The 25,435-nt window shown below is 41.4% G+C and overlaps 1 protein-coding gene across 1 annotated transcript in view; it reads left to right on the top strand.

Moving 5' to 3' along the window:
• Positions 1-354: 354 nt before the first annotated feature.
• The window catches only part of LOC130142155 (BDNF/NT-3 growth factors receptor-like), a 247,741-nt gene continuing 222,660 nt past the window's right edge, over positions 355-25,435 (top strand). The window contains 3 exon segments of the mRNA XM_056323638.1: positions 355-1,058; positions 20,405-20,479; positions 20,910-20,981. Of these exon segments, the coding sequence (XP_056179613.1) occupies positions 796-1,058; positions 20,405-20,479; positions 20,910-20,981 (410 nt within the window). The 5' untranslated portion in view covers positions 355-795.

Raw genomic sequence — 25,435 nt, 5'->3', positions numbered from 1 at the left:
TCAAAGCATCTAAATGGATGTAAGATTTACTTGTTATCTATTCCTCCTCTTATTCTGTCTTATTAAAACAGCTATTTTATTAATCCATTTGTTGTTGGGCCTTTCTTCTCCCTCTCTCACGTCCGTCCGTTCTCCTCAGGCTCTCTCTCCCTCTCCCCATCTCTCTCTCATGCTCTCTAGGTCTCTTTCTCTCTGTCCCTCTCCATCACACACACACACACGCCCCTCCCCCCCCCCCCCTTCTCTCTCCCAGTCTGTTCCCCCCTCTATTCTCCCCCTTTCTCCCTTTCTGTCCCTGCCTCTCTCTCCATCTAGGTCCCCCCCTCTCTCTGTCTCCTTGTTGTCAGCTGGAGGGAGGAGGATACGGTGCTGTGCGTAAAGCAGCAAGCACAGTATCCTGCGTTCCACTTCCGCCGCGACCTGCGCTGTTTCTTCCATTCCTTCTCTACCGCAGGCAGCGGTCGGCTGAGCCCCCGCAGGTAGCCTCTGCTACCTGTCTCGGCCGCTCCGCGCGTTTTGCAGCATCATCGGGAACCGCCGCGGCTCAGGCGGCGCCGCTGTCCGCCCGTAGGGTCAGGGCAGGGAACAGGGCGGGCCGCACCACGCCTTGTCGTGTCGCGCCGGCAGCCCCTCCCTCCTCTCATCACCCCTTTCTGTCTCTGTCCCGCAGCAGCACCTGGTCCTGCCGCCCCTCAAAGCCTCCCGGGCAGCTGCGGTGAGTCCATGTGAACCCTGGCCGCGGGCGCTCGCCCGCGGTTCCGAAGGCTGCACACCCTCTGGTCGTGCTCCCTGGCAATGGCAGTAGGTGGAGGACGTCGAGGCAGCGCTGAAGTGAGCGGGGGCGTCATGGCGTCCTGGCAGCGAAGTCGGCCGGGGCCCGGCTTGGTGCAACTGTGGGGCTTGTGCTGCCTGGTGCTGGGCTCCTGGAGGAGTGCGCTGGGCTGCCCCACATCCTGCCGCTGCAGCTCCTGGCGGATCTGGTGTGCAGAGCCGGCACCGGGCATCATCTCCTTCCCTGTGCCGCAGCGGAGCGCTGAGGGCGACAATATCACCGAGATGTGAGTATGGTCCAGCCCCAGCCCTGGGCACAGGGGTGGTGGGGATGGAGCCGACGGAGCGACGTGGGGACAGAGGGCAGAGGGGAAGTTCCCTGCACTGAAATGCACTTGCTCTGCAGACTGATGTTCTAGCTGGAAGCCTAAGTCTGGTGTGATTTAATTTGGACTTGACTTCCCAGAGAGATAATTTCTAATCCATTTAGATGATAAATCCTAGTTGCCTGTGATACGATTTCCTGGGAGCAGGACGGGCAGTGAAGCAGCGCAGCGAAGGTCAGCACGGAGGTCGTGCGTCCATGGAAATACCTGGGGTTGCAGAAGGGCACAGCTGAGCTACCGCCTCTGGCCCTTGCATCAGCCAGGAGGATGGGGTGAAGTGCGCACCACCCAAATCTTGCTTCTGCGTCGACAGCAGACGCAGATTTGGAAAGGGTTTTTATTTCTTTTTATAAATCTTGCTCCCTCCGTTTATTCCTGCGAATGGAGAGTTTGGTGGATGGCCTTCCCCTCTCTCAGATCTCCACTTTATATTCTTCTTCTATTCAAAAAAGAGGGTGGGGGGTGGGGAGAACGTGGTGCAGCACATTCTGATAGAAGGAAGAGCAAACTAGCTTCCCTGCCCTGGCTATAGGCATGCGAGCCTGCTTTGCCCTTCCCTATAAGGTGGCTGGAAGGAGAAAATACTGTCTACAGGAGAATGAACATTGCGCTGTCTCTCAGCAAATACTGGAGCATTAGGAAACCCTCATTAATAGTGAGGGAAGTGGAAGGGCTTTTTTGTTTGGGGTTTGGTTTTTTTTTCTCCTCTTACCTATGTGTCATTTCCAACCTTGTTTGACTGGAAATGATTTCAAGAAAGAAATCCAGTAGCTTTTTGTATTCTGTCATGCATCCTTTTTAGAACTCTGCAATATCTACATACTTTGCCTGAGAAAAGCTGCAAAGACTTGCTGAACAAAAATTTTGGATACCAGATTTGTAGATGATAGATATGGGGGAAAAAAACCCTCTACAGCTGTTTTGTCTATTTCCATCTTCCCCAGCACTTGCTGTTTCTGCACTGTTTCCCATGACATTTTTAATATAAAAAATAACAGAATATTTCCCTCCAAAATATATATTTTTCTAACTCTGTCCCTTCTTCTTTTTCTGTTTCCTTTAGAAACAATAGGAAAATGCCATTACATTTTATGTGACTTCAGATTAATTCTAGCTCTTGGGTTACCTTTCTGCAGTTTATTATAGTCAGTTTGCTGTATTTCCACATGTATGTGTGGGTAAAAAGCTGGAGACATTAATTTCTTCTACTCATATAGGACCTACCTTTGGTAGATTTTTAGGACCTAAGAGAATGAAGTAATCTTTCTAAGTTGTTGCAACAGTTATTGATTCAGATGTTTGTTTAGTGTTCTGTGGATTGTTTAATAAAAAAAATATATTCTTCAAGCTATGCAGCATCGCTTTTTTATAAGCTTTGCTAGTCTTGTTATCCAGTATGTTCAGTTTGGAGGTAACTCAGCAATTTACCCCTAGAACTTAAGCTCTGTTTAAAAGATCAGAAAATAAATGCATATGCAAATATATATGTTAGACATGATCAACTTAAAACATGTCCAGTCATTCTGCATTGGTATTTTTGGGTTTTATTCTCTTCTGTGTTTTTTCAGCATCACTGTTTATCTTTACATTTCTTTTCAGTTTTTACTGTATCATTCTGTGACTTTGTATGTTGTGTTTGATGATCTAAAAATAATGTGGAGTACTGAATGTCTTAGGAGATTATATTGCACATATTTAAGATGTTCTTTTTTTAACATAAAGCATGAAGGCCCTTTAATTAGTTTGTAGACATAAATTAAAAATTGGACTCCTGCAGCTGCTACATGTTTTCATTGTGGGAACTCAGAAAATAATAAATATGTAAGGAAGCATTTCTAATATGGTGGATACAGAATGTGAAAACATATTTTTTAAAACTGCATATCTTGTTTATTCTAGCTAAGCAACCAGTTTAAGAGGCTGTAGCATGCATTTTATCTAGGAAGCCTCAGGCCTGATTTTTCTTTTATATGTTCTGTAGTTACAGAAACACAATTCCATTGATTGCTGGTGGAATTACTGTTGGTACAAATGAGAGTGAGAAGAGCATAAGACACTTAATTTCTTGTAATATATTCCTTTATATTTTCTGAATGTCTTCTGAGACCAATCCTTCATTTATTGCTTATGTCCTGCTCTTGATTGGAGTGGGTGCCACAGTCCCAGGCAAAGCATCCACTAACTCCCTGGGAATGTTGCCTGAGTAAAGAACCTTATCTGGGAAGAAGGCCATGTGCACTGGGAATTTTGCAGGTGGGATACTGCATGGTTGGGTCAGGCATGTGAAACCCATGGTGGTGCAAAGGGTTGGCCATGGGCCAGGTGGATGACACTGAGCAGGCAGGGTATGAGTGGGCAGCAAGAGTTTCCCCTTGTCTCCGAGAAGTGGGAGAGAAAGCTGGGGTGGTACTGGTAGAAATAACAGCTGCATTTTCCCACGCATTAAATAGCCTTGAACCACTTGGTACCTAGGTGCCTTGGCTCTATTTTGGCCCATAGATAAATAGCACTTCAGAGCTTAATAAACACTTTCTTTCAAGTCCAGGTATTACTTTATGCATAGTTGGATCACCATCCAAATCCACTGAAATCAGCAGGAAGACCTCCAGAGAACTTTTGCATCAGCCCTGTGAGACTCAGCTGCTGAAACTTGGTATGGGAGGACATAGGAGTACTTCTGCCTGGTGCTTTTCTTATATTCCTCACTCTTCCCCTTCCTAGTTGTTTTTGCACAGTTTTCTCTTCTAATGGATAACAGACAGTTTCCAAAATCCTGTGCCTCTAATAGAATCATAGAATCATTTAGGTTGGAAGAGTCCAACTGTAAACCTAACACTGCCAAGTCCATCACTAAACCATGTCCCTAAGCACCATGTCTACAGGGATGGTGACTCAACCACTTCCCTGGGCAGCACGTTCCAGTGCTTGACAAGCCTTTCAGTGAAGAATTTTTTCCTAATATCCAATCTAAACCTCCCCTGGTGCAACTTGAGGACATTTCCTCTCATCCTATCCCTTGATACTTGGGAGAAGAGACCGACACCTACCTTGCTACAACCTCCTTTCACATAGTTGTGGAGAGCAATAAGGTCCCCCCTGAGCTTCCTTTTCTCCAGACTAAACAACCCCAGCTCCCTCAGCTGCTCCTCATAAGACTTGTTCTCTAGATCCTTCATCATCTTTGTTGCCCTTCTTTGGACACAGCACCTCAATATATTTCTTGTAGTGAGGGGCCCAAAAGTGAACACAGTATTCGAGGTGCGGCTTCATCAATATCAAATACAAAGGGATGATCACTTCCCTTGTCCTGCTGGCCACACTATTTCAGATACAAGCCAGGATGTTATTGGCCTTCTTGGCCACCTGGGCACACTGCTGGCTCATGTTCAGCCAACCATCAACCAGCTCTCTGGGGTCCTTTCCCACCAGGCCACCTTTCCAGCCACCCTTCCCCAAGCCTGTAGCATTGCATGGGGCTGTTGTGACCCAAGTGCAGGACGTGGCACTTCTCCTTATTGAACCTCATACAATTGGCTTTGGACCATCGATCCAGCCTGTCCAGATCCCTCTGTAGAGCCTTCCTACCCTCAAGCAGACCAACACTCCTGCCAACTTGGTGTCATCTGCAAACTTACTGAGGGTGCACTCAACCCCCTCATCCAGATTGGGGATAAAGATATTAAACAGAACAGGCCCCAGTACTGAGCCCTGGGGAACACCATGTGTGACCAACTGCCAGCTGGATGTAACTCCATTCACCACCACTCTTTGGGCTTGGCCATCCAGCCAGTTTTTACCCAGCAAACAGTATACCCATCCAAACCATGAGCAGCCAATAAGGTTAGATTTTTGTCCTGTTGCTTAGGGTGCTTACATTTGCTAGTCTCAGTCTGGAAAGCATGTGCCTGTGCTAAAATTGTTTATCGTAACACAGCTTAATCATAATAATTGTTTTATAGTACTGATGTTATTAGAGATAAACTGAACTCCAAAGTGAGGCCTGAATTAAAATAATGAAATCAGCCACTGAAGCTCAAATTAAGAGCTAAGGAGGAAGAAAGGTGAGAGTAAAATTAATATATAAATATTGTTAAATCCATACACTATAGGTACAATACCACATGAGTAATTCTTAGCAAGATCACTCAAGCATTTAATATGATAGTAAGTCACTTCAAAATTTTCTGATTTTTTGTAAAAAGCCTGATCTAATATTTTATCTTTAAGTAAAATGTGCTGTTAGCATATCTCAGTGTATATGACTCTTCATAGTCCTTGCTATCAAAGTATCTTATTGCAGTGCAAGTATATTCCTGGCCTAGTTTTGCAGTTCTAGTATTAAATCATTAATACTTTGTCTTATGAATATTCAGGAGAATGAGGTTTGAAATTATTGGGTGTATTTCAGAAAGAACTGCTTCTCAACAAAATAGTAGGTGACTTTAGCTCTTCCCTTGTAAAAGAGAGAGATGATTGTGTGTCACAGCACTCTCAAAACTATCAAGCCGCAACAAGGTCTTTTACCATCTCATACCAAGATACTCTTCATGCTAGTCCCTCTGCTGCCTTCTCCTCATCCCAGGCACACTCTCTTTCTTCCTTGGCTGCTCAGCCTCTTAACAGAACTAGCCACAGCTGCACCTTATCTACATCGGTCAACCCGCAGCCCCTGAAGCCAACCCACAGTTGTATATTATCAATGCTAATTAACCCAGCTTCATTCCTCTACAATTCCCCCATTTTTTTTCTATTTTTTTCTTAACATTTCATACCTTATGTTTTTAACAATCATCACAACCTTTTTACAAATAATCTTTTCATACAGTCCTCTATAATTCCTCTACAATTCTCCCCCCCTTTTTCTTTTTTTTCTTAACATTTCATACCTTATATTTTTAACAAACAATTGTGTAGTGTATACATTTCAAAACCACAAAGTAAATTTCTAATGCAGTTATATAAAGCGCTCTAGAATTGTTAATAAATAGGATAAGTAGAGTAAATTACTTAACAAGTCATGTGAGCCTGTGCTAAAAAAATAAAAAAAAAATGTTTAAATTTATACGAAGCTCAGTGCTGTTGGTATTTTGGATCTCTCAGTTTAGAATTTTAGACTCTGTTTTAGATTAAATATATTATAAAACTGTCAACAGGGCTTCTCAACCCCCATCCCCTTTCTCCTGAAAACACTTTTGGCTGTGCAGGATGACGTGACTCGGCTAGATTTAATGTTTGTTTCTGGTGTTTTGAAATGATGCGATAAAATACAAGACATCGGTCTGCAAATTATTAAAGGGATATTGGATGGCTGTAATACAATAGCTCCTTTTAGGAATCTGTCCATTTTTTTTCATCTTTTAAAGATCTTTGTTGGTTACGGTGAGTTGAAAGTAAACATTATTAAAATCAGTTTTGTAATTTCCAGGCTCTAAAAATACCCCAAATATCACAAACCATAGGGTTTTATACATTCTGGTTTCTTTTTGCTCTCAGGTAACCTTTTGCATCCCTTGTTTTAATCCTTATTCTTCCAGTCAGTGAGGACTCATCAGGCTCCTTGGGACCTCATTTGGGGTTGTCTCTGGCATGCTGAGACAGTGTAAACTGGCTCTTGCTGGAGGAGGGCAGGATCCTTCAGGAGGTGTTCAGTGTTGTGCAGGATTGGGCTGGCAAGACACAACCTGTAGTTCTATGCCTTTAGTCACAGAGTTTTAAGAGAGGTTTGGAATTTATATACTAAAATTAAGGTAATATGTATGAATTTGAGGCTTTGGTCTAGAATATGCTGTTTTCATGAAACTTCCACTTCTTTCCATACTAATGAGAAAACAAGGCCCAGGAGTCCAGCTTTCAATCTCTTTAAAATGGCATTTACCAGATTTTTCAGATTCTATTTTTCCTTTATTATTTTTATGCTGAAGGTTTAAGAGAGAAAGTAGCCTATCAAGATTCTAGATCTCAAATTACTCTAAACAAAAAAAATTTCCATAACTGAATAAAGGTTTTATTTCTCCATTTTGAATTAAAGGAAGAGGGGAAAAAAATAATGTACTTCTTGGATTGCAGTTCTCTCTCTCCAGTGTTTGTCACCTGTCACTGCAGCAATATCTAACAACCTGTCAATAAAGGTGGCTGGTAGAATTTCTTTGCCCAAGCTGGATGAGTATAGTAGGTAATGAAGCATTAAAATGATGAAAAACAAAGCAGAGAACTTAAAACCCCCTCTCAATGCTTTATTGATGTTAAATGTATCTTTATCTTGTTATATTTGGAAAACCTCTCTTTGAAAACTGTCCTTTAAAATGTGAAGCACTCCTTGTATTAGCTTATAATTTATGTGCATTTCAAATGGAGAAATAAATTTATAGAGGTTTGAAAGCCATATGCCTATGCTGCATGGGATGTGAATATAATGTATTACTGGACACTTTGCATTTACAGAGATCTACTTATACAAATGTATGTAGGCACATAGCTGCTATTGAAATCAAATATATTGGGGATGTACCTTAATTCCTTTTTGACTGTGAGCCTAAGTTTTCAGAAACTGCATAAAGCAAAGCAAACCGAACTAACATCCCCTGAAATGTGCATATGGGGATCTTGTTTCTTCTATAGCTACTATTAACCATAACATTACAGAATCACTTATGGGAAAGGAGCTATGCCATGAAAATTCCATTGTGAATATGTATATTTTTTAAAAAATTCCTGGAAGAAAATGACCTGTATTGACTGATGATTATCAACAGCAGTTATACTTGAAATGATTAAATATATTTAATACCAGGTCAGCTACTCTTGTTTCTGACATTCTTGAAGATCAGATTTCAGGTCAACATTTCCTTAGTTCTAAGCAGGGCCTGAAAAAACAAAATTTTTTTACAGAACTAATAGAAAGTAGAACAAAGCAGACACAAGACTCAAGACATTTGTAAAAGCAGTTTAAAAGATCATAATCTCTAAATGGTGTAACTTGAACCAGCCTTTTGCTAAGCCTACTGGTCCTGATCCACCAAGATACTTAGATGCCTTTTATTTTAAGGGGAAGCCAAGGCTCAGATTCTGGCCTTGTTAAAATTGGTGGCAAAACGTCAATGGAATTAGCATTTCACCAATGCAGGGTAGTTTAGAGGACATATGCTAAGGATGAAAAGAACTTTGTTTCAAGCATTTTCTTGCCTTTTTTAATATATAAATTTGGAAGAGAAAGGATATTCTTGAGGCCTATTAGTCCATTATGTGATTTATTTTTGGCTTGGGGCTTGTCTTGGATCCCAATTGTTTTCCTACTGTGTGAAGACTAAACATGTTGAGGCAAGAGGAAGTTGAGATTGAACATTTTAGAAGGGTGTTTTACAAAGTTTCAAATAATTCCATATTTAAATGAACCTACACAGTAGTTCCATGTTCAAAACAGTGGCAGTTGCAACTGCTACAGAAGCTCATACTAGATTCACTAGCTCACTATATACATTTGTCTGATGTATAAAGAAAAGGACAAGCAATTAATCAGTTAGTCCATTGCCGAAACAGTGAAATGATAACACTTCTAATGTGGCGTATGATGCACGGACTCCGGGAGCAGATCAAAGGCACGAAGACACTCGAAGACACCTCAAAGACACTTTATTAAAATCAAACAAGCCTTTTATACCTTTACAGGGGGCTGACGTGTCAGCCTGTAACTATGCTCAGTAATTTTCCACTCCTAGCTCTTTTTTCTGTTGCAGACACAGCAACTTAGCAACTCCCTTTATCTACAAGGCCACAAGCTCTGCAAACTACTCCGTATCTTAAAGTTTCTCTTCTTGCTCCTATGGTTTCCTTCCAACAAGCATAACTGTGTCTCTCTCCCAAGGTCAGTTTTCGCTCACTGACGCCGTTTGAGCGTCACATATCCACATCTCCCCCTTCTTTATATATAAAAAAGGCTTGTTTCAATGCTCTATCTATTAAAGTTTGCACACATTTTAACATACACGGAAAGAATACATATAAAAATGAATAAGTACCCTACATCTATTTGTAATAAGCTCTTTATCCATGCGGTTAAACCTAATCTACTAAAAAGATGTCCAAAAATGTTAAAACCATCACTTTGTTGTAGTTTCTGTACTCGTTCTTGCATGTTTTCAATACTTTTGTGAATAGATTCAGAATGATCAGACATATTCATACAACAAAGTCCATCAAAATCCTGACAACCATGACCTTGCGCTAACAATTAAAAATCTATTGCAGGTCTATTCTGTAGCATAGCATGTCTTATTGAATCAACATCTATCAATAGTCCACTCAGGGCTAATGAAGTTGCATTAGTTTGTTTTGCAAGCCAACAGCCAAGCTTATTCAAGGTGGTTAGCACTTGTGGTGTTCCTACCCCTGGAGCAAATATAGATGCTGCTATAATTCCACCAGGGCTCCAAAGTTCCATATTATCTTTACAATCAGTTTTAAAGGCATGTGGCAGTGTAACTTATGATTTATAATCATGGATGTATTGGGTGTTAACAAGGTTAACCTTCCAATGCTACATGGTCCTCCTTTCGCATGGGAGGGAATGCCAGGCCACACACGATCTCCACAGATTAGAAATAATCCTGTGGGCAGTTTAAGTGGATGATTGCTAGACTTCGATATATTAGGAGAAGTATAATTACACCAAACACTATCATTTCTATACGCAGGTATGGTAGCATTTAACCATTGAATCATTTTTATATCATCTTTGCCTGTGTAGTTGAAGTATACACAATAATCCATTTTTACAGATCCTAATAAATCCATTTCCTGTGGTTCAATCCTACTATATGCTAAATAAGGAACCCAACCATCCCAATTGTTAAGCACATCACCAAATTTCTGAATTATGATCCATTTATCTGAGGGAACAGGCCAATCATCAACAGGTTGTCCAACCAGACAGGTTGTAAAAGGATTTTCCGGTGAAGCAGTTGACAAACATAGTGTGTCCTGTCCCATGCGATTGGCCAAGGTTACCCAGATGTTGGTTTTGGTTTACCCAGATGTTGGTTTTGGGTTGAGATGGGATCCATATTGATGCAACTGACGTCATGGCACAGATGATGGTGATGTTATCAATTTGTTAATAAGTTAAGATTGATTGACTTTGATTGATTAATTGATTTTATAAAATCATTTTATAAAATTAAAATATAGAAGGATAAGAAATATTTTAATGAAACTTATAGTTGCACAGTAAAAGCTGTTATGAGATCTTCTGTACATCCTGTACCAAGGCTAGAAGAAGGGGCTAGAACCATTGTTAAAACTTAGGTAATAACTTTAGGGTTTGAAAGGTTTCTTTGTATTTGACCAGTCTTCTGTATGTAGAAAGTGTATTGAAATGTCAGAATATGAGATTAATGGAAACCGGGGAGAGTCGACTGGAACAGCTTGTAGTTGCCTGCCAAGAAACTGTGAACTTTAGTAAAAGGTAATTCCGGCAGGGGGAGATCGCGACCACTGACTCATATACCACCTACCCAAATCGTACCCCAGACCCATTTCTAGACCTTTCTAAGCTTTACTGTGCAGAATCGGATATAGGAGGAGAATATGTTAATGATTTACGGGAAATATCATGGTTATGCATGAATACTTAATGAATATGTATGAATAAGTTCTATATATGGTGTCTAATTTTGAGACCTGGTGTGCGTTGATCATGAGATGACTCGCTCACGCACCCGGCCGTTAATAAAGAAGTGTCTGCTTATCTACATCACATTGGTGTCGATAAGTTCTTCATTCCGAGATTTCAGTAACAGCGATGACTGAGATAACGATGGCTCGATCCATCAAGCTGGTACCCATCTTGGGCCAGAACCTGTGGAAACACAAGCATAGCCTCTACCCCACGTTATTAATGGAAAAGGACCCTCCCATTGATTTGTCTATAAATTTTTTACTAAAACTTGTGCTTTCTCATTAGATTTTGAAGCACTGTGTAAGCCAAAATGGCGTTTTATAGGAGGTCCTTCCTCCATCCAACTATTTAAAAGATTCAAAACATAACAAGCTTTAGCTATACGCTCCTGTGGGGTTAATCCTAGTTTCCTCCTTTTTTGTTTTTGCAACATAGTTTTAAGAGTGCTATGTGTGCGTTCAATAATGGCTTGGCCTGTGGGAGAATGTGGAATGCCTGTAACATGCTGAATTCCCCATTGTTGAAAAAATGTCTGTGTCTTATGCGCTATATAGCCTGGGCCATTATCTGTTTTTATAGTTTCTGGAACTCCGAGGATGGCAAAGGCCATAATAATGTGTCTGCAAACATCTTTTGCTTTTTCACCTGAGTGTACTGATGCATAAATGCAAGATGAAAAGGTGTCGATAGAGACATGTACATATTTGTACTTGCCAAACTCTGGTATATGAGTAACATCTGTTTGCCAAATTTCAAGTGACGAAAGACATCAAGGATTAGTTCCTATTGATGGTGCAGGCAAAACCTGCTGACAATCGGGACATGATTGTATAATTTTCCTCACTTGGTCTTGAGTCAGTTGAAATGTGCGTTGCAGTGCTTTTGCATTTTGATGATAGAATTCATGAGATAAACGAGCCTGTGCAAAACTGTCAAGTAAGACCTGCATGGTACCTGCAAGCCTGTCTACTTGTGTGTTTCCCTCACTTATGGGGCCGGGTAGGGAGGTATGAGAGTGTATGTATTGTATAAAATATGGATGTGCCCATCAATTTAGGAGCCACTTGAGCTCCCAGAGAAGAGCAAATAAGGCTTCGTGTGAGACTTCCTTCAAAAAGGAGTGTTCTAGCCTAGAAACAAGGCCTGCCACGTAGGCAGAATTTGTGATAATGTTTATTGGGATAGTCCATAATTTGAAAACACAGACTACTGCGGAGAGTTCTATTACCTGAGGCGATCCTGTGACAATATATATGTTGCTTTTCCAGTTTCCTTCATTGTCTCTCCAAACTATGACTGCTTGGCCTGTTTTACCAGACCCATCAGTGAATACTGTAGGGGCATCAGCTATTGGTGTGATAGCTAATTGTGAAGTAGGTAAAAGAGAAACAGAGTGCAGGGATTGTATAATTTTGTGTCCTGGGAAATGAATACTTATCTGTCCTGTAAAATCCGCTAGAGCACACTGAAAAACAAAAGAATGGTGAGTTAAGAAAGTTAGCTGTTTTGTATCTAGAGGCAAATACATAACATTAGGTTCAACATCATCTAAAGTTAACAAACGCTCTCTTCCTTTCTGAATTACCATAGCTATCATTTCAATAGCTGTAGTAACTTTTTCCAAAATTATGTGGTAAAAATATCCATTCCAGAATAATCAAAGGATATATGTCTTGTGGAACCCACTGTGCTAAGAGACCATAGGATTGAAAAGTTGAATAAAAAATGCAAAGGCTAATAGGGTAGTCCATTTTTTGCCTATGAGTGACTTGACCTGTTAATTTTACAACCACTTTATCGAGAGCAATTTTTGCAGAGAGGGTAAGCGTTCGAGGAGACGTCAAGTCTGGATCTCCTTCCAATAGTTTAAACAGGGGATGGAGTTCTTCAGTAGATATCCCTAAGAGGGGACAAACCCAATTTATGGTTCCTAACATTTTTTGTAAATCATTCAGAGTCCTTATTTCTGTTTGCAAGGTGATATGCAGAGGTTGGATGTTTTGTTCTGATATTTTCCATCCTAAATATCACCAAGGTGGTGTTTCTTTTATTTTTTCTTCTGCAATGTTGAGTCCTGCTGTCGAGACTGCTTGGACTACTTGCTGTTTCACTTCTTGGGCTGTCTGTTTTGATTCTGCAGCAATTAAAATGTCATCCATATAATGGTAAATTAAAACATTTTCAAAACATTCTCGTATTTGGCTTAAAACTGCCGCCATAAATTGCTGGTATAGTGTAGGACTGTTTTTCATGCCTTGCGGCAACACTTTCCAATGGTATCTTTTATGTGGCTCTGCAGCATTAATAGAAGGCACAGAAAAGGCAAATCGTGGTGCATCTTGTGGAGCAAGAGGTATCGAAAAAACCCAGTCTTTTAAATCAATAACTACGAGAGTCCACATTTGCGGTAACATTGTTGGCGAGGGGAGCCCAGGCTGTAAAGCTCCCATATCTTCAATGACCTCCTTTATTTTTCTTAGATCATGTAAAAGCCTCCAAGAATTATTTTTCTTCTGAATCACAAAGACAGGCGTGTTCCGTGGGCTAGTTGTGGGGACTGTGTGACCAGCTTTTAGCTGTTCATTCACCAATTTATGTAGCTGCAGCAGTTTTTCTTTTGGGAGGGGCCACTGATCTACCCACAGGGGCTCATTTGTTTTCCAGGTTAATGGTGGGACCTGCTGCAGGATAGTAGCCCCTAGAAAAAATCCGTGCTTAAATGCATACCCCATTGGCTTAAACAGTCTCTGCCCTAAAGGGTAGGAGATCCAGGCAACACATAAGGCCTGATCAAAGCAGATCTCCCTTCTGGTCCCATAATAACAACAAATGCTTTACTCTGTTTTGGAGAAGTTTGACCACCAATTCCCGATAGGGAAGCATGAGCGTCTATTAAAGGCCAGTGACTGGGCCATTGTGACACAGAAATGACTGTAACGTCTGCTCCACTATCAACAATTCCTCACATAGCAATTCTTGTCTTCCCCAATTGCAAAGTACAGGACAGCTGAGGTCGATTCATAGTTAATTGCTGAGTCCAGTAAATTTCTGGCATCCCTGTAGATTCAAAACAGCCTGAACCCCGTGTTACACATGTAGCATTCTGTGATTGGGGTATAAAATATATCAATTGTGCAATTCAGCTTCCTGCTGGTATAGTACATGGTGGCATTGGAGTCCACGCCATTATTTTAATATCTCCCTCATAATCAGCATCTGACTCCTGGCAGCACAAAAAGGCCTCTTAATGTTGTAGAGGATCGTCCAATTAACAATGCTGATTTTTCATTACCGAGTGGACCATATGTGCCTGTTGGAATAAGCACAAATGAGCTGTCTTGGATTATTGTTTCTGCTGAGGTGGCCAGGTCCACTCCGGCACTGCCGCTTGTGTTGGTGCACAGACTGCTGCAGCTCCGCAGGGGGGCCAGTCGGAGAGGTGATTTGTTGTCATAGCGCAACCCCTCATGGTGCTCCACTTGGAGTTTCCTGGTAAGGTCAAAGACTGGCCGTCCTGGTCAAATTTTGATCGGCATTGATTGGCATAATGACACCCTTTATGACAGCGCGGACAGATTCCAGGCGGACGCCCTTTATTATTCACTTTTGCTTTCAGACAGTTCTTTCATAGATGCCTGTACTGACCACATGAAAAGCATTGCTTTGACTTAACTGATAGCGCTGCAAATGCTTCTGCAATCAGAGACAAATCATGCTGTCTAGACCCAATATTCATACAAGCATTCAACATATCATCAAGGCTAGGATTCTTTAAAGATCATAATACTTTCTGACAGTCAGGGTTTGCGAGCGGCGGGGAATAACACGCAGCCGACTCAATATGAGTGATAAAGCATGATTCACTTTATTAGCCCAAATCGCTCTTATTTATACAGTGTATCTAATTATGCATACTCAGCAGTCTATGATTGGCTAGAATCACTACCTAGTCATTTACATGGTCCTCCTACTTGCGGTTAGCTAGCTTACATAACTTCTTTATCTTTACTGCACATACCTCCTCAGAATTGTTTGTGAAGCCTGTTAAGGCTGTGGTGTCCCTGCAACTCCACAGCCATCAGCACAGCTGGCAACCTCAGCTGAGGCCTAGTCTTGATAGCACACCGGTTAGATTTGGCTCTGCTCGTACAAATGCTCTAATGATCTGTGACCCTTCTCATCCAGCCATTCTCCAACAAGGGTTGGCATTTTTAATAGCAAGTTGTTTAAAAATATATTCATGTGCCATCTCATTTTCAATCTGCTTTTCCAAAGCCTCATTAAGTCTGTCCAAAAATTTCATAAATGGTTCATTTGCTTCTTGTTTAATTTTGACAAAAGGCTGCCTCTGTTTACCTGCTTCAGGGGCAGTTTTCAAAGCACAGAGTGCCAATCGTTTTACTTGCTGCAAACCCGCCTGGCAAATCCTAGCTTGTGCAGTGTTGGTGCTATGATCAGCTTGCCCTAGTAATACATCTACATTAACTGCTTGCAATGGATCATGCGCCCCCAACACTGAGTTCTCAGCAGCTTGGACGTCTGCAAGCTGCCTCGTTTTTGACTCCCACATAGTATATTGCATGTCTCTCATTATCAAGCGAAACACCATTTTAAAATCATTAGGGGTAAACACATGAGTATCACAGAGAGACTCTATTAAATGAGTTGTATAAGGAGCCCCAAGTCCATGGTCCATAACTGTTCTCCTGATATCTTTAATAAGAGCATACGAGGGAGCTTCCCATCACAGATCTTGATCTGGCACATACACAACAGGGAAAGCACACAGCAGATCTGTATCCCCTGCTCGCTTTGCTTCCCCTTTTACATCTGCCCATTTATCGTGAGGGTCTGGAGGGTATAAATCTGGCTCTTTCTGGATCAGTAAGCTCTGGGTCAAAAGGATTATCTGTGTCATCATCGAGAGTATCAGGCGGTAGAGCCGCAAGAACAGTAGCAGCAGGTTTAGATTTTGGTCTTACGGCAGGCTCTGCTAAAGAGGGTAGTGATGAAGGAACCGAAGAAGCCTTTTCTGCTTCTTTTGATTGTGAGCCAGTGTGAGCTTTTAAAGTTTCAAAAATAATTCGCCAAGGGCTCAACAGAGTAGCTGCTACCTTATCATTTTTTGTAGCACAGTCCCATAGATGGATGCTTATTTTATCCCAAATCTCTGGAGTATAAATGTTAGTGGTATTAACAGATGGATCGACTTTTGATGCCCATAGAAGAATGCGTTTTAATTCTTCCTCATCTATTTTCTTCCCATACTTCTTAAGAATGTTAGTAAAAGCTTGTAAAACAGTTCTCTGTTCTTTTGTTAAAGCAGTCCCCATAGTTCTCAGCCGCTTACCTTCGTCCTGCGATAGGTAATTGAGCGCGCTGGATACGCTTCCTTTCAGTGTGTAGTCCCGTAGTTTGACTGAGCTACGCCACCGGATCAACAGCTAGTTGATTTCGAGCCTTGCGTTGGGTGCCATTTGTGGCATATGATGCATGGACTCCGGGAGCAGATCAAAGGCACGAAGACACTCGAAGATACCTCAAAGACACCTTGAAGACACTTTATTAAAATCAAACAAGCCTTTTATACCTTTACAGGGGGCTGACGTGTCAGCCTGTAACTATGCTCAGTAATTTTCCACTCAGCTCTTTTTTCTATTGCAGACACAGCAACTTAGCAACTCCCTTTATCTACAAGGTCACGAGCTCTGCAAACTACTCCGTATCTTAAAGTTTCTCTTCTTGCTCCTATGGTTTCCTTCCAACAAGCATAACTGTGTCTCTCTCCCAAGGTCAGTTTTCGCTCACTGATGCCATTGAGCTAGCTCGAGAAATACCCACATTCTAAGATTCTTATGGGACAATCTGTTGATAGAACTCTAATTGGGGCTGGGCAAATTATTTATTTATTTTTCATCTTGGTTCAGCAGGTAAGACAACAGAAATATTTTGGTTTTAGTTTTAAACAAAATATTTTTTATATTTTTCATTTCTGAACCTTACATATGTAAATAATTAGGGCCTTATTAAGCAGATATCCTCCGTAACATGGATATCCTATATTACAGAGTCAGATGCTGTATTCTGTATGAAGAGCATATAGAATGTGACTTTTTCCCATACTTCTGCAACAACTGTCTGATTTTCTAAATGCCAGACTGCACAGCAAGTATATGCAGATAAATCATGTGCACATATTAGGCATATCAGACTTATTGGGCATGCATGGGGGACTTTTCACAACATATGCTGTTAGTGTCATATGCTGGACTTGCTAAGCATGTCTGGGATGGTCCCAGACTTCAGCATTTAAAATCTGGCAGGTCTCTATGAAGTGTGTAGCAAAGGCGCTTAACTCAGCTGGCTACTCTCCTGCCAGCAATAGAGAGTCCACCTCTTCCAGGAAATTATTCAGAAGGCCTAAATTAGACTCTTGCTGCAAATCTACTTACTTATGTGATGTAATTGTCCCCCTCTCTCTCCACTGACTATAAGAAAACTTTGGGGACTTAGTTCACTGAGTGGGAAAAGCAAGACCTCCCTTCTAATGAACAGCATCATGCTGTGAAGTAAGCTGTTTGTGTGGTCCAAACCAAATCATTTCAGCAGAGCATTGCACAGGGTTGCTCTGCTTGATTCAGAGCATGGGTCTGAACCAAGGTCTTGCATATCAGCATCTCAACTACCATCCTATAAGGCATACAGATGTGGATGTCTTGATTCTTCCTGTCAGAGTTGCCTAAATTTGTGTGGAATATTTAAATATGCTTTTGGGTTGGAAAGCAGAACTGTTTAGCTAAGTGACTGTGATACTTATTTGTATGGTGAGACAGCTTAATCCTGTTCCTGCTCCACTGAACATTCAATTATGACAAAAATTATAACAGCATGAACAAGTAAGGCTGAAACTTCCCTCTCTGATTGTTTTATAGTATGGTATCTTTTGGGAGACTGGGATTACATTCTCTCAAGAAGAAGGAAGAATTTAACCTGGTATTCCTGGATAATAGTTGAACATTATTTCCAGCATTTCCTCCAAATCTGTGCTCTTCTACCTCATGTAGACATGTCTTTTTTTCTTCTTCTTCTTTTTTTTTCCAGCTGAACCTATTTGGTGAATATGGGTCTGTTTAAGGAATCCCTTTTGTGGATAGGGAGGTGAATAATCTGTTGCTTTTTCATTTCTTAGTTCCCTCTTGAGTCTTGCCTTTCCTATTTTTTTAAAATTAGTTTTGGAATATAATATGCATGCAGTGATCCTCAGCTTGTAAACACATATATTAAACTCTCCTACTAGGAGCAGTTCTGTTAATTTCTATGTGGCTAACTATGCAAGTGTACTTAAGCATATGCCAAAGTATTTTCAAGTTTAGGGTGGTAGCAGTGTAAGTATATTTTGAATACTGTATATGCCTCATGTATTTATATGTGTACACAAAAGTGTGAACTTTCCACGTTAGGTTCAAATAGATTTACAAACATTTTGAACTGGCACAAATCCATATGTGGCTTAAAGATGCCAAAATGAAAAAATATTAATGCTGGATAGAACTTTGGGGTTTTTTTTTCAGCACTAGACATCACTGCAGATTCTGTACAGTGCTTGTGTGCAGTGTCTGTCTTGTTGCCCAAAGCCCATGTTTTTCGGAGGGCATAGACCTAGGTGGCACAGCTACAGAAAGAGTTACCACTTGTCCTGAAGGTGAGAGGGAGTGGAAGTGATGCCGAAAAACCTCAGAATGAAGAAAACTGCTAAAAGACTTTTTGTACTTTTAGCAGCAAGGTATTCATTTTCTCCACAGAAACTTGCTCCAAAGTACAGGTGTGAAACAGGCTAATTTATACATTTGACATACACGATTGCAACATCTCTTCATACATTTTTCATGTAATTACAAAATCTCATCGCATATTAATGATGGGCAGAGTCTAGGCGGGGCCTGGGTGTAGTTTTCTCTTGGCATCAATTTTTAGAGGGTTGTTCTGGCCTTTGGCCTTGCTCAGGTGGTCTTCCTCAGAGTTGAACTTTTCAACTTTCTTTCATAAGTGACCCTGCCAGGATCTTGTACATGAATCTTGGCTTGTTACCATTTTTTTCTACTGATGTGTCTAACTCTACCTAATTTATGATTTCTAGTACCTGGTACAGCGATTTCCAACAATGGCTTAGGCCTGGGTACAGTGAGCAAGAACAGGGCAATTCAGCTCTACATGCTATGGTTCCTCAGTAACCAAGTTGAGCAATCTTGTAATGCAGGACAGAACTTTTACCTGAGACTTTTCTCAGGTGGATCTTTAGGTTTTTAGGCTTTTTTCCTTTTCAGAAGAAAGATGGTTTTGATCTTCCCTGCCCTGAACATTTCTTGCAACTCTCCATGACATTCATGTCTGCATGGAGACAGGGTAGTCATTCCCTCCTCTTTGGTATGCTTGTATGTGCAGGTTTTGCCTGCTGTACAGCACTTTGCATCTTGTAATGGTTTTTAATAAACAATTTGGCTGGTCATCAGGTGCCCACCAAGCTGCTCTATCATCCCTCCTCCTCAACTGGACAAAGGGAAAAAATATGACTAAAAGCTCATTGGTTGAGATAAGAACAGGGAGATCACTCAGCAATTACTGTCATAGGCAAAACAGGCTTGACTATGGGAAATTAATTTAAATTATTGCCAATAATATCAGTGTAGGATAATTAGAAATAAGATCAAATCTAAAAAACACCTTACCCCCACCCTTCCCTTCTTCCCAGGCTCAACTTCACTCCCAACTTCTCTACCTCTTCCTTCTGAGTGGCACACGGGGATGGGGAATGGAGGTTATGGTCAGTTCATAATGCTTCATCTCTGCTGCTCCTTCCTCCTCATGCTCTTCCCCTGCTCCAGTGTGAGGTCCCTCCCATGTGATACAGTCCTTCATGAACTGATCCAGCATGGGTCCTTTCCATGGGATCCTTCAGGAACAGACTGCTCCAGCATGGGAGCCCTGTGGGGTCACAGGTCCTGCCAGAAGACTTGTTCCCGCATGGGCTCTCCACAGGGTCACAGCTTCCTTGAGGGCACATCCACCTGCTCCAGTGTGGGATCCTCAATGGGCTGCAGGGGGGACAGCCTGCCTCACCATGGACTTCACCACACACAGATTGCAGGGGAATCTCTGCTCTGGTGCCTAGAGCACCTCCTCCCCCTCCTTCTTCACCAACCTTGGTGTCTGCAGAGTTGTTTCTCTCACACTTTTATTGCTCTTCTCTCCCAGCTGCTGTTGTGTAGCAGTTGTTACTCTTAAATATGCTATCACAGAGGCACCACCAGTGTCACTGATTTGCTCAGCTTTGGTCAGCTGCAGGTCTGTCTTGGAGCCAGCTGACACTGGCTCTATCAGACATGGGGGAAGACATCTGGCATCTTCTCACAGAAGCCACCCCTGTATGCCTTCCTGCTACCAAACCTTGCCACATAAACCAAATACAGTGCAACAGGTCAGCAATCACTGCCAGCTTTCAGACTTCGTTGCTGACTTCTGATCAAAGACATGGAAGAAGCCACTTTCTTACTTTGTTTTTTGTCTTTTTCAACAGTTACATCGCAAACCAGCAGAAATTAGAAAGCATCAATGACAATGAAGTTGGATTTTATGTTGGACTTAAAAATCTGTGAGTATATGGGAAAATTATATTTCTTTATTTCTCTTGTAGAAGCATTTACAGACCTCATGATAGAGCAGGGCTAACTTTTTGCATTATAGAAGACATCTGTAGAGCTCGCAGTTCAGTCTAGTTCAGGGGTCCTCAAACTACGGCCCGTGGGCCGGATACGGCCCCCCAGGGTCCTCAATCCGGCCCCTGGTATTTACAGAATGCCCCCGCCCCTCCACCCCCCCCACCCCCCCCGGGGGTTGGGGGGGGAAACCAAGCAGCCGCAGATGACTTCCTGCCACTTCATCCATGTGCCGGCCCCCTGTTTAAAAAGTTTGAGGACCCCTGGTCTAGTTGGTATTTCATCCACTTTTTTATTTTAAACATTATCATTATTCTATCCATTGTATTTTAAATGAACTATTCTAAGTTTTATATACTTTCACAGGACTGTGGTGGATTCAGGCTTAAGGTTTGTGTCCCATCAGGCATTTGTGAAAAACGTCAACCTACAATACATGTGAGTAAGGATAGCTTCTGTCTTATAAGTTAAAACTGTCCAAACTTTGTTAACTCCCTTCTCTCTCTTCCTGTTTACTTAATATAGAATGTTTTAACTTCTAATGGCCTCCTGTCATTAATAGGCATGAAATAGGACATGTATGATAAGGAATTTGTAGATCATAAGAACATAATGTGGAATGGCAAAAAGACCCATCCTGTTCATTATCCTGTTTCTAGCAGTGGTCGCTAGCTGTGTCTCTTTTAGTAAGTAGTGGAGTGCAAAGAAATGCATCTCTTTACTGAGTCATTTGGTGCAGAGAGTATGATGTCCACACTATATGCATCACACTCACTGACATGGGTTTGACTTTGGACTAGCTCTTCTCTGATTCAGTGGGCTGAACATGTTTTAGCAGCTAGAAGTGCATTTGCTCCATGCATGGACCATGGTCCATTTATCTTCTAATGTCGTTTGACTAGTTTACATGCCCTGAGATCCTATCATGACTGTGAACTTAAGCTCAGTTCTGAGCTGAACTGATGCACTCAAAGCAGAATATAAGATTGTGATTATTTTCCCACCCAATTGCACTTTGCAGTTTATGAATTTCAGGAAACAGAGTTGGTGCCTGTGCAGCTTTTTGATTGTGTTTTTCTAGATTACTTACAGTTTAAATTTAGCAAAGTACAGAGAAAAATGATCAGTTATAAAGAAAAATTTTGTGGGATATTTTTTTTACCTTAAAAACATATCCCTGAAAGACTGGAGTGCTTTTCAGTGGGACAAACATAGAGTAACTCATTCCTGCTACTTAAATGGAAAATTGTGTTTCCAGTCCTACAAAACACTGAGATTGTGTGGGGTTCACTGTTTTAGCCAAGTATTCAAGTGTGTGTTTAAGTCCATCCATCTTTGTTAGACATATTTATCACTTAATTAAACCCTTGCTTTTATTAAAGTTCTAATGAGATCAAGAAGACATAAGGCCAAGCCTCAGGCTTGTAAGATGCCTAAAAGCTTTATTATAATATGGAAGAATTGTTGACTCGGGTTTTGGACTGATTGCCTTGTTAATAAAAAGGACTCACTTTCTGCACCTGTGTTTTCCAAGGAATAGCAATTAATTTATGTAAAGAAGTGGGCATTAATATCTGAATTTGCCTACACAATAATTGCTGTCCTTAACATGGAACAAACACTGGAAGAGTATGAACTGGATCTTGCTGGCCTATGAGGGTTACATATTACTTCATATAGTCCTTAATGAATTAAATTGCTTTTACTATAATCAGTTGGCAAATAAGGAAAGTATCTTCCAGAATGAGTTTGTGTGTCTACCTGTGTGTCAGTTTCCCAGTGAATTATGATTGTATAAGATGAAATTGCATGAAGTCAAGTTCATATGTACTGACTATGGAAATGCACAATGAGAAAATATTGGCTAAGTGGCACAGTTGCAGAGAAATGTTTAGTGGCTATATTGAAACAGAATCTGAGCATAATGCAGCAGAACAAAGCAAATTCAGTCTATGATCATGTCATGGTTTAACCTCAGCTGGCAACCAAGCTCCACGCAGCTGCTCACTCCCTCCCTCCACAGTGGGATGGGGAAGAAGACTGGAAGAGTAAAAGTGAGAAAACTCAAGGGTTGAGATAAAGACAATTTAATAGGTAAAGCAAAAATCTGTGCACACAAGCAAAGCAAAACTTCCCACCAGCAGGCAGGTGTTTGGCCATCCCCAGGACAGCAGGGCTCCATCATGCGTAATGGTTACTTGGGAAGACAAACACCATAACTCCAAACATCCCTCCCTTCCTTCTTCTTCTCCCAGTTTATATACTCAGCATGACATCCCATGGTATGGAATATCCCTTTGGCTAGTTTGGGTCAGCTGACCTGGCTGTGTCCCCTCCCAATTTCCCATACCCCTCCAGCCCTCTCACTGGCAGGGCACAAGAAACTGAAAAGTCCTTGACTTAATATAAACATTACCCAGCAACAACTAAAACCATCAGTGTCCTATCAACATTGTTCTCACACCAAATCCAAAACACAGCACTGCACCAGCTACTAAGAAGAAAGTTAACTCTGTCCCAGATGAAACCAGGACAGATCAGAAATAATTTTGTGTAAGTCTTTTGCATCTTTTCCCCATTAATTTAGCTGCTGAGAAGGCATCTATTGGAATACTGTATATGGATTAGAACACTGAATCTACTTATCTAGAAAGATATTTGAGAAGAGCAACAGAGCTTTAAGGACTTTATAAAACAAATAATTTTGGGATAGGCTGAGAAGGCTGGGTTTGTTCAATATAGTAAAGGAAAAAATGAAAAAGAATATACAACTTCAGATTTTTAAAAGGAAAGTGATTATGAAGAGGAGAATAATCAGTTTTCTCCATGACCATGAGGATAGGAAATAATGATTTTAATTTGTAACAAGGAAGACAGATATTTGGAAAACTTTCCCAGATGTATGGGCAAGTAGACACTGCAAAAAATAACTGAGAGAGTTGGTAGGAATCCGTTCATAGTCTTTTTTGCCTAGTTCCTTAGGAAAATGAGGTTCATGCTATCAGAAAGTGTCTTTGTCTCCAGTGGTTGATTCTAACCAAAATTGATATAGGTGAATAGGTTTTGTGAAAATTCGCCATTGGGCAGAACATAGAGACCCTATTAGGGGTCCTGCTTAGGGGAAAAATATCATTGTGCACCTATGTCCCATTGGGCACTAGAGAATACATATGGACAAGATGTTTTTAAAATACTTCAGCCACAGGAAAAGCTTCAACTGGAGCACACGATAAATCATGGAATACATCATACCTGTTGGTATGCAGGCTTTATTAAAACTCTAGTTCATGAAACTGTTAGAAACAAATTAAGCTGATTGACATCTGTTACGTTGATGTATATGCAATTGTGATTCAGAAGAAGGTTATGAACTAGGATCTTGTCCAGTCTAATACTATGGTTTTTTTGTTGGGGAATTAGGATGGCTGGGGCTCTTACATAAGATGTTTCTGTATTGTGATACTCTAGTATTTAGAAAGTGGGAGAGGGGTGATTTTCAAAGCCCCTTCTATTTGGCTTGGTCTGGAGTCAGAGCTTGAGCCTGGGCTTTCCCTTTTAGGGTGTTAAGAAAGATCACATGAAATGGAACAACTTCAGCTGGACAGAGATTTCACTGAGGGCCCCATCATTTGATGGTTAGGGAGTCCACCTGGTATGGAAGAGCAGGGTCCTCTGCTGTGCAGAAACCAAGTTTTAAATCTTGTCCTCCCATGACCTGGAATATGTTGCCTTCCACTAGACTAATAAGTGGCATAGGTACCTATTTGCAGGTAGCACCCACTGTATGTCTGGTTGTATTTCAGGGAAGGCAGGATTTAGTCACTGTGCAGGTAAGAGAAGCAGGCACTTGTCTTATTTGGGAATACCAAGGGGGCATCTGTGTGTGCTGCTCTGCAGTGTCAGGATTGGATGGGGTTTTTTTGATGAGTGAGAATCATCTATGGAGGGGTAAGATTTGACGTGTTTTGTATAGTCTCAGTGCTGGAGAGGAGAGCTCAATTTCACAGGAGGTTTTAACTTCCTTTCAACCTCCCAAACTATTATTTGTGAATATTAGGAAAACCATCATAGTTAACATATTGACTGGATTTTACTTGGCCACAACTTCTGTCCTACATGCAAATTGTACCTTAATTTTGTCCATCAGGATCCACATGAGATGTTTCCACCAGCATCTACTGTAGGGCATGTCAGTCAACCTGAGTAATGAAACAATAGCTCACTCATTTTGGTCTCACACATTGCGACCAGTCAGCTTGCAAACTTCAGGCCATTGTTTGTTGGGGCTCTTGCTGTATTGAATGATTATACTGAACTCTGAAGCAAGTGGAAAAATACTGAAGAGATAAGACGAGGTTACGACCAGAACAGTGGGATGAAGAAAAAGGAGCAAATTGCAGATGTTTGCACAAAACCAAGGCCGACAGGACGCGATAAGAAGAACTAGGAGACCGCAGAAAGGAGCCTACGTGCCAGAACAAGCAGAAACAGAAATCTTCCCAGTAAACAATTGTTAACCAATCATATTATTATATGCTTGTAAGATAGCCAATCACATTATCGCACGTTTATAGAATGCCTTATAAAAGTTTACCTGGTTTGTACAATAAACGGATCAGATCTTGAACTCCGTGAGTATTCGTATCTGACTCCCGCTCGCCTGAAATGCCCGCAGCATCTGGTGACCCCGACGATCCGATGAGGGTCAACAGGATCGGTTAAAAGGTCAGGAGGATTCATTAAGGATCGTGTTACAAGCTGCGGAGCCGGTGAGGATCCTGCTGCCAGCGGAGAGAGAGCTGGGCGCCCGAAGAAAGGCGGAACGTGCACGGCTGACCGGTGAGTCAGGAAATTTAAGCAGGATGGGAATCACTGCATCAGTGGTGGAAAAA

This window comes from Falco biarmicus, chromosome W (genome assembly GCF_023638135.1).
Source record: "Falco biarmicus isolate bFalBia1 chromosome W, bFalBia1.pri, whole genome shotgun sequence".
In the NCBI taxonomy this organism is placed as follows: Eukaryota; Metazoa; Chordata; class Aves; order Falconiformes; family Falconidae; genus Falco; species Falco biarmicus.
Note: the sequence above shows the minus strand (reverse complement) of the source record. Positions and strands in the feature narration are given on the sequence as shown.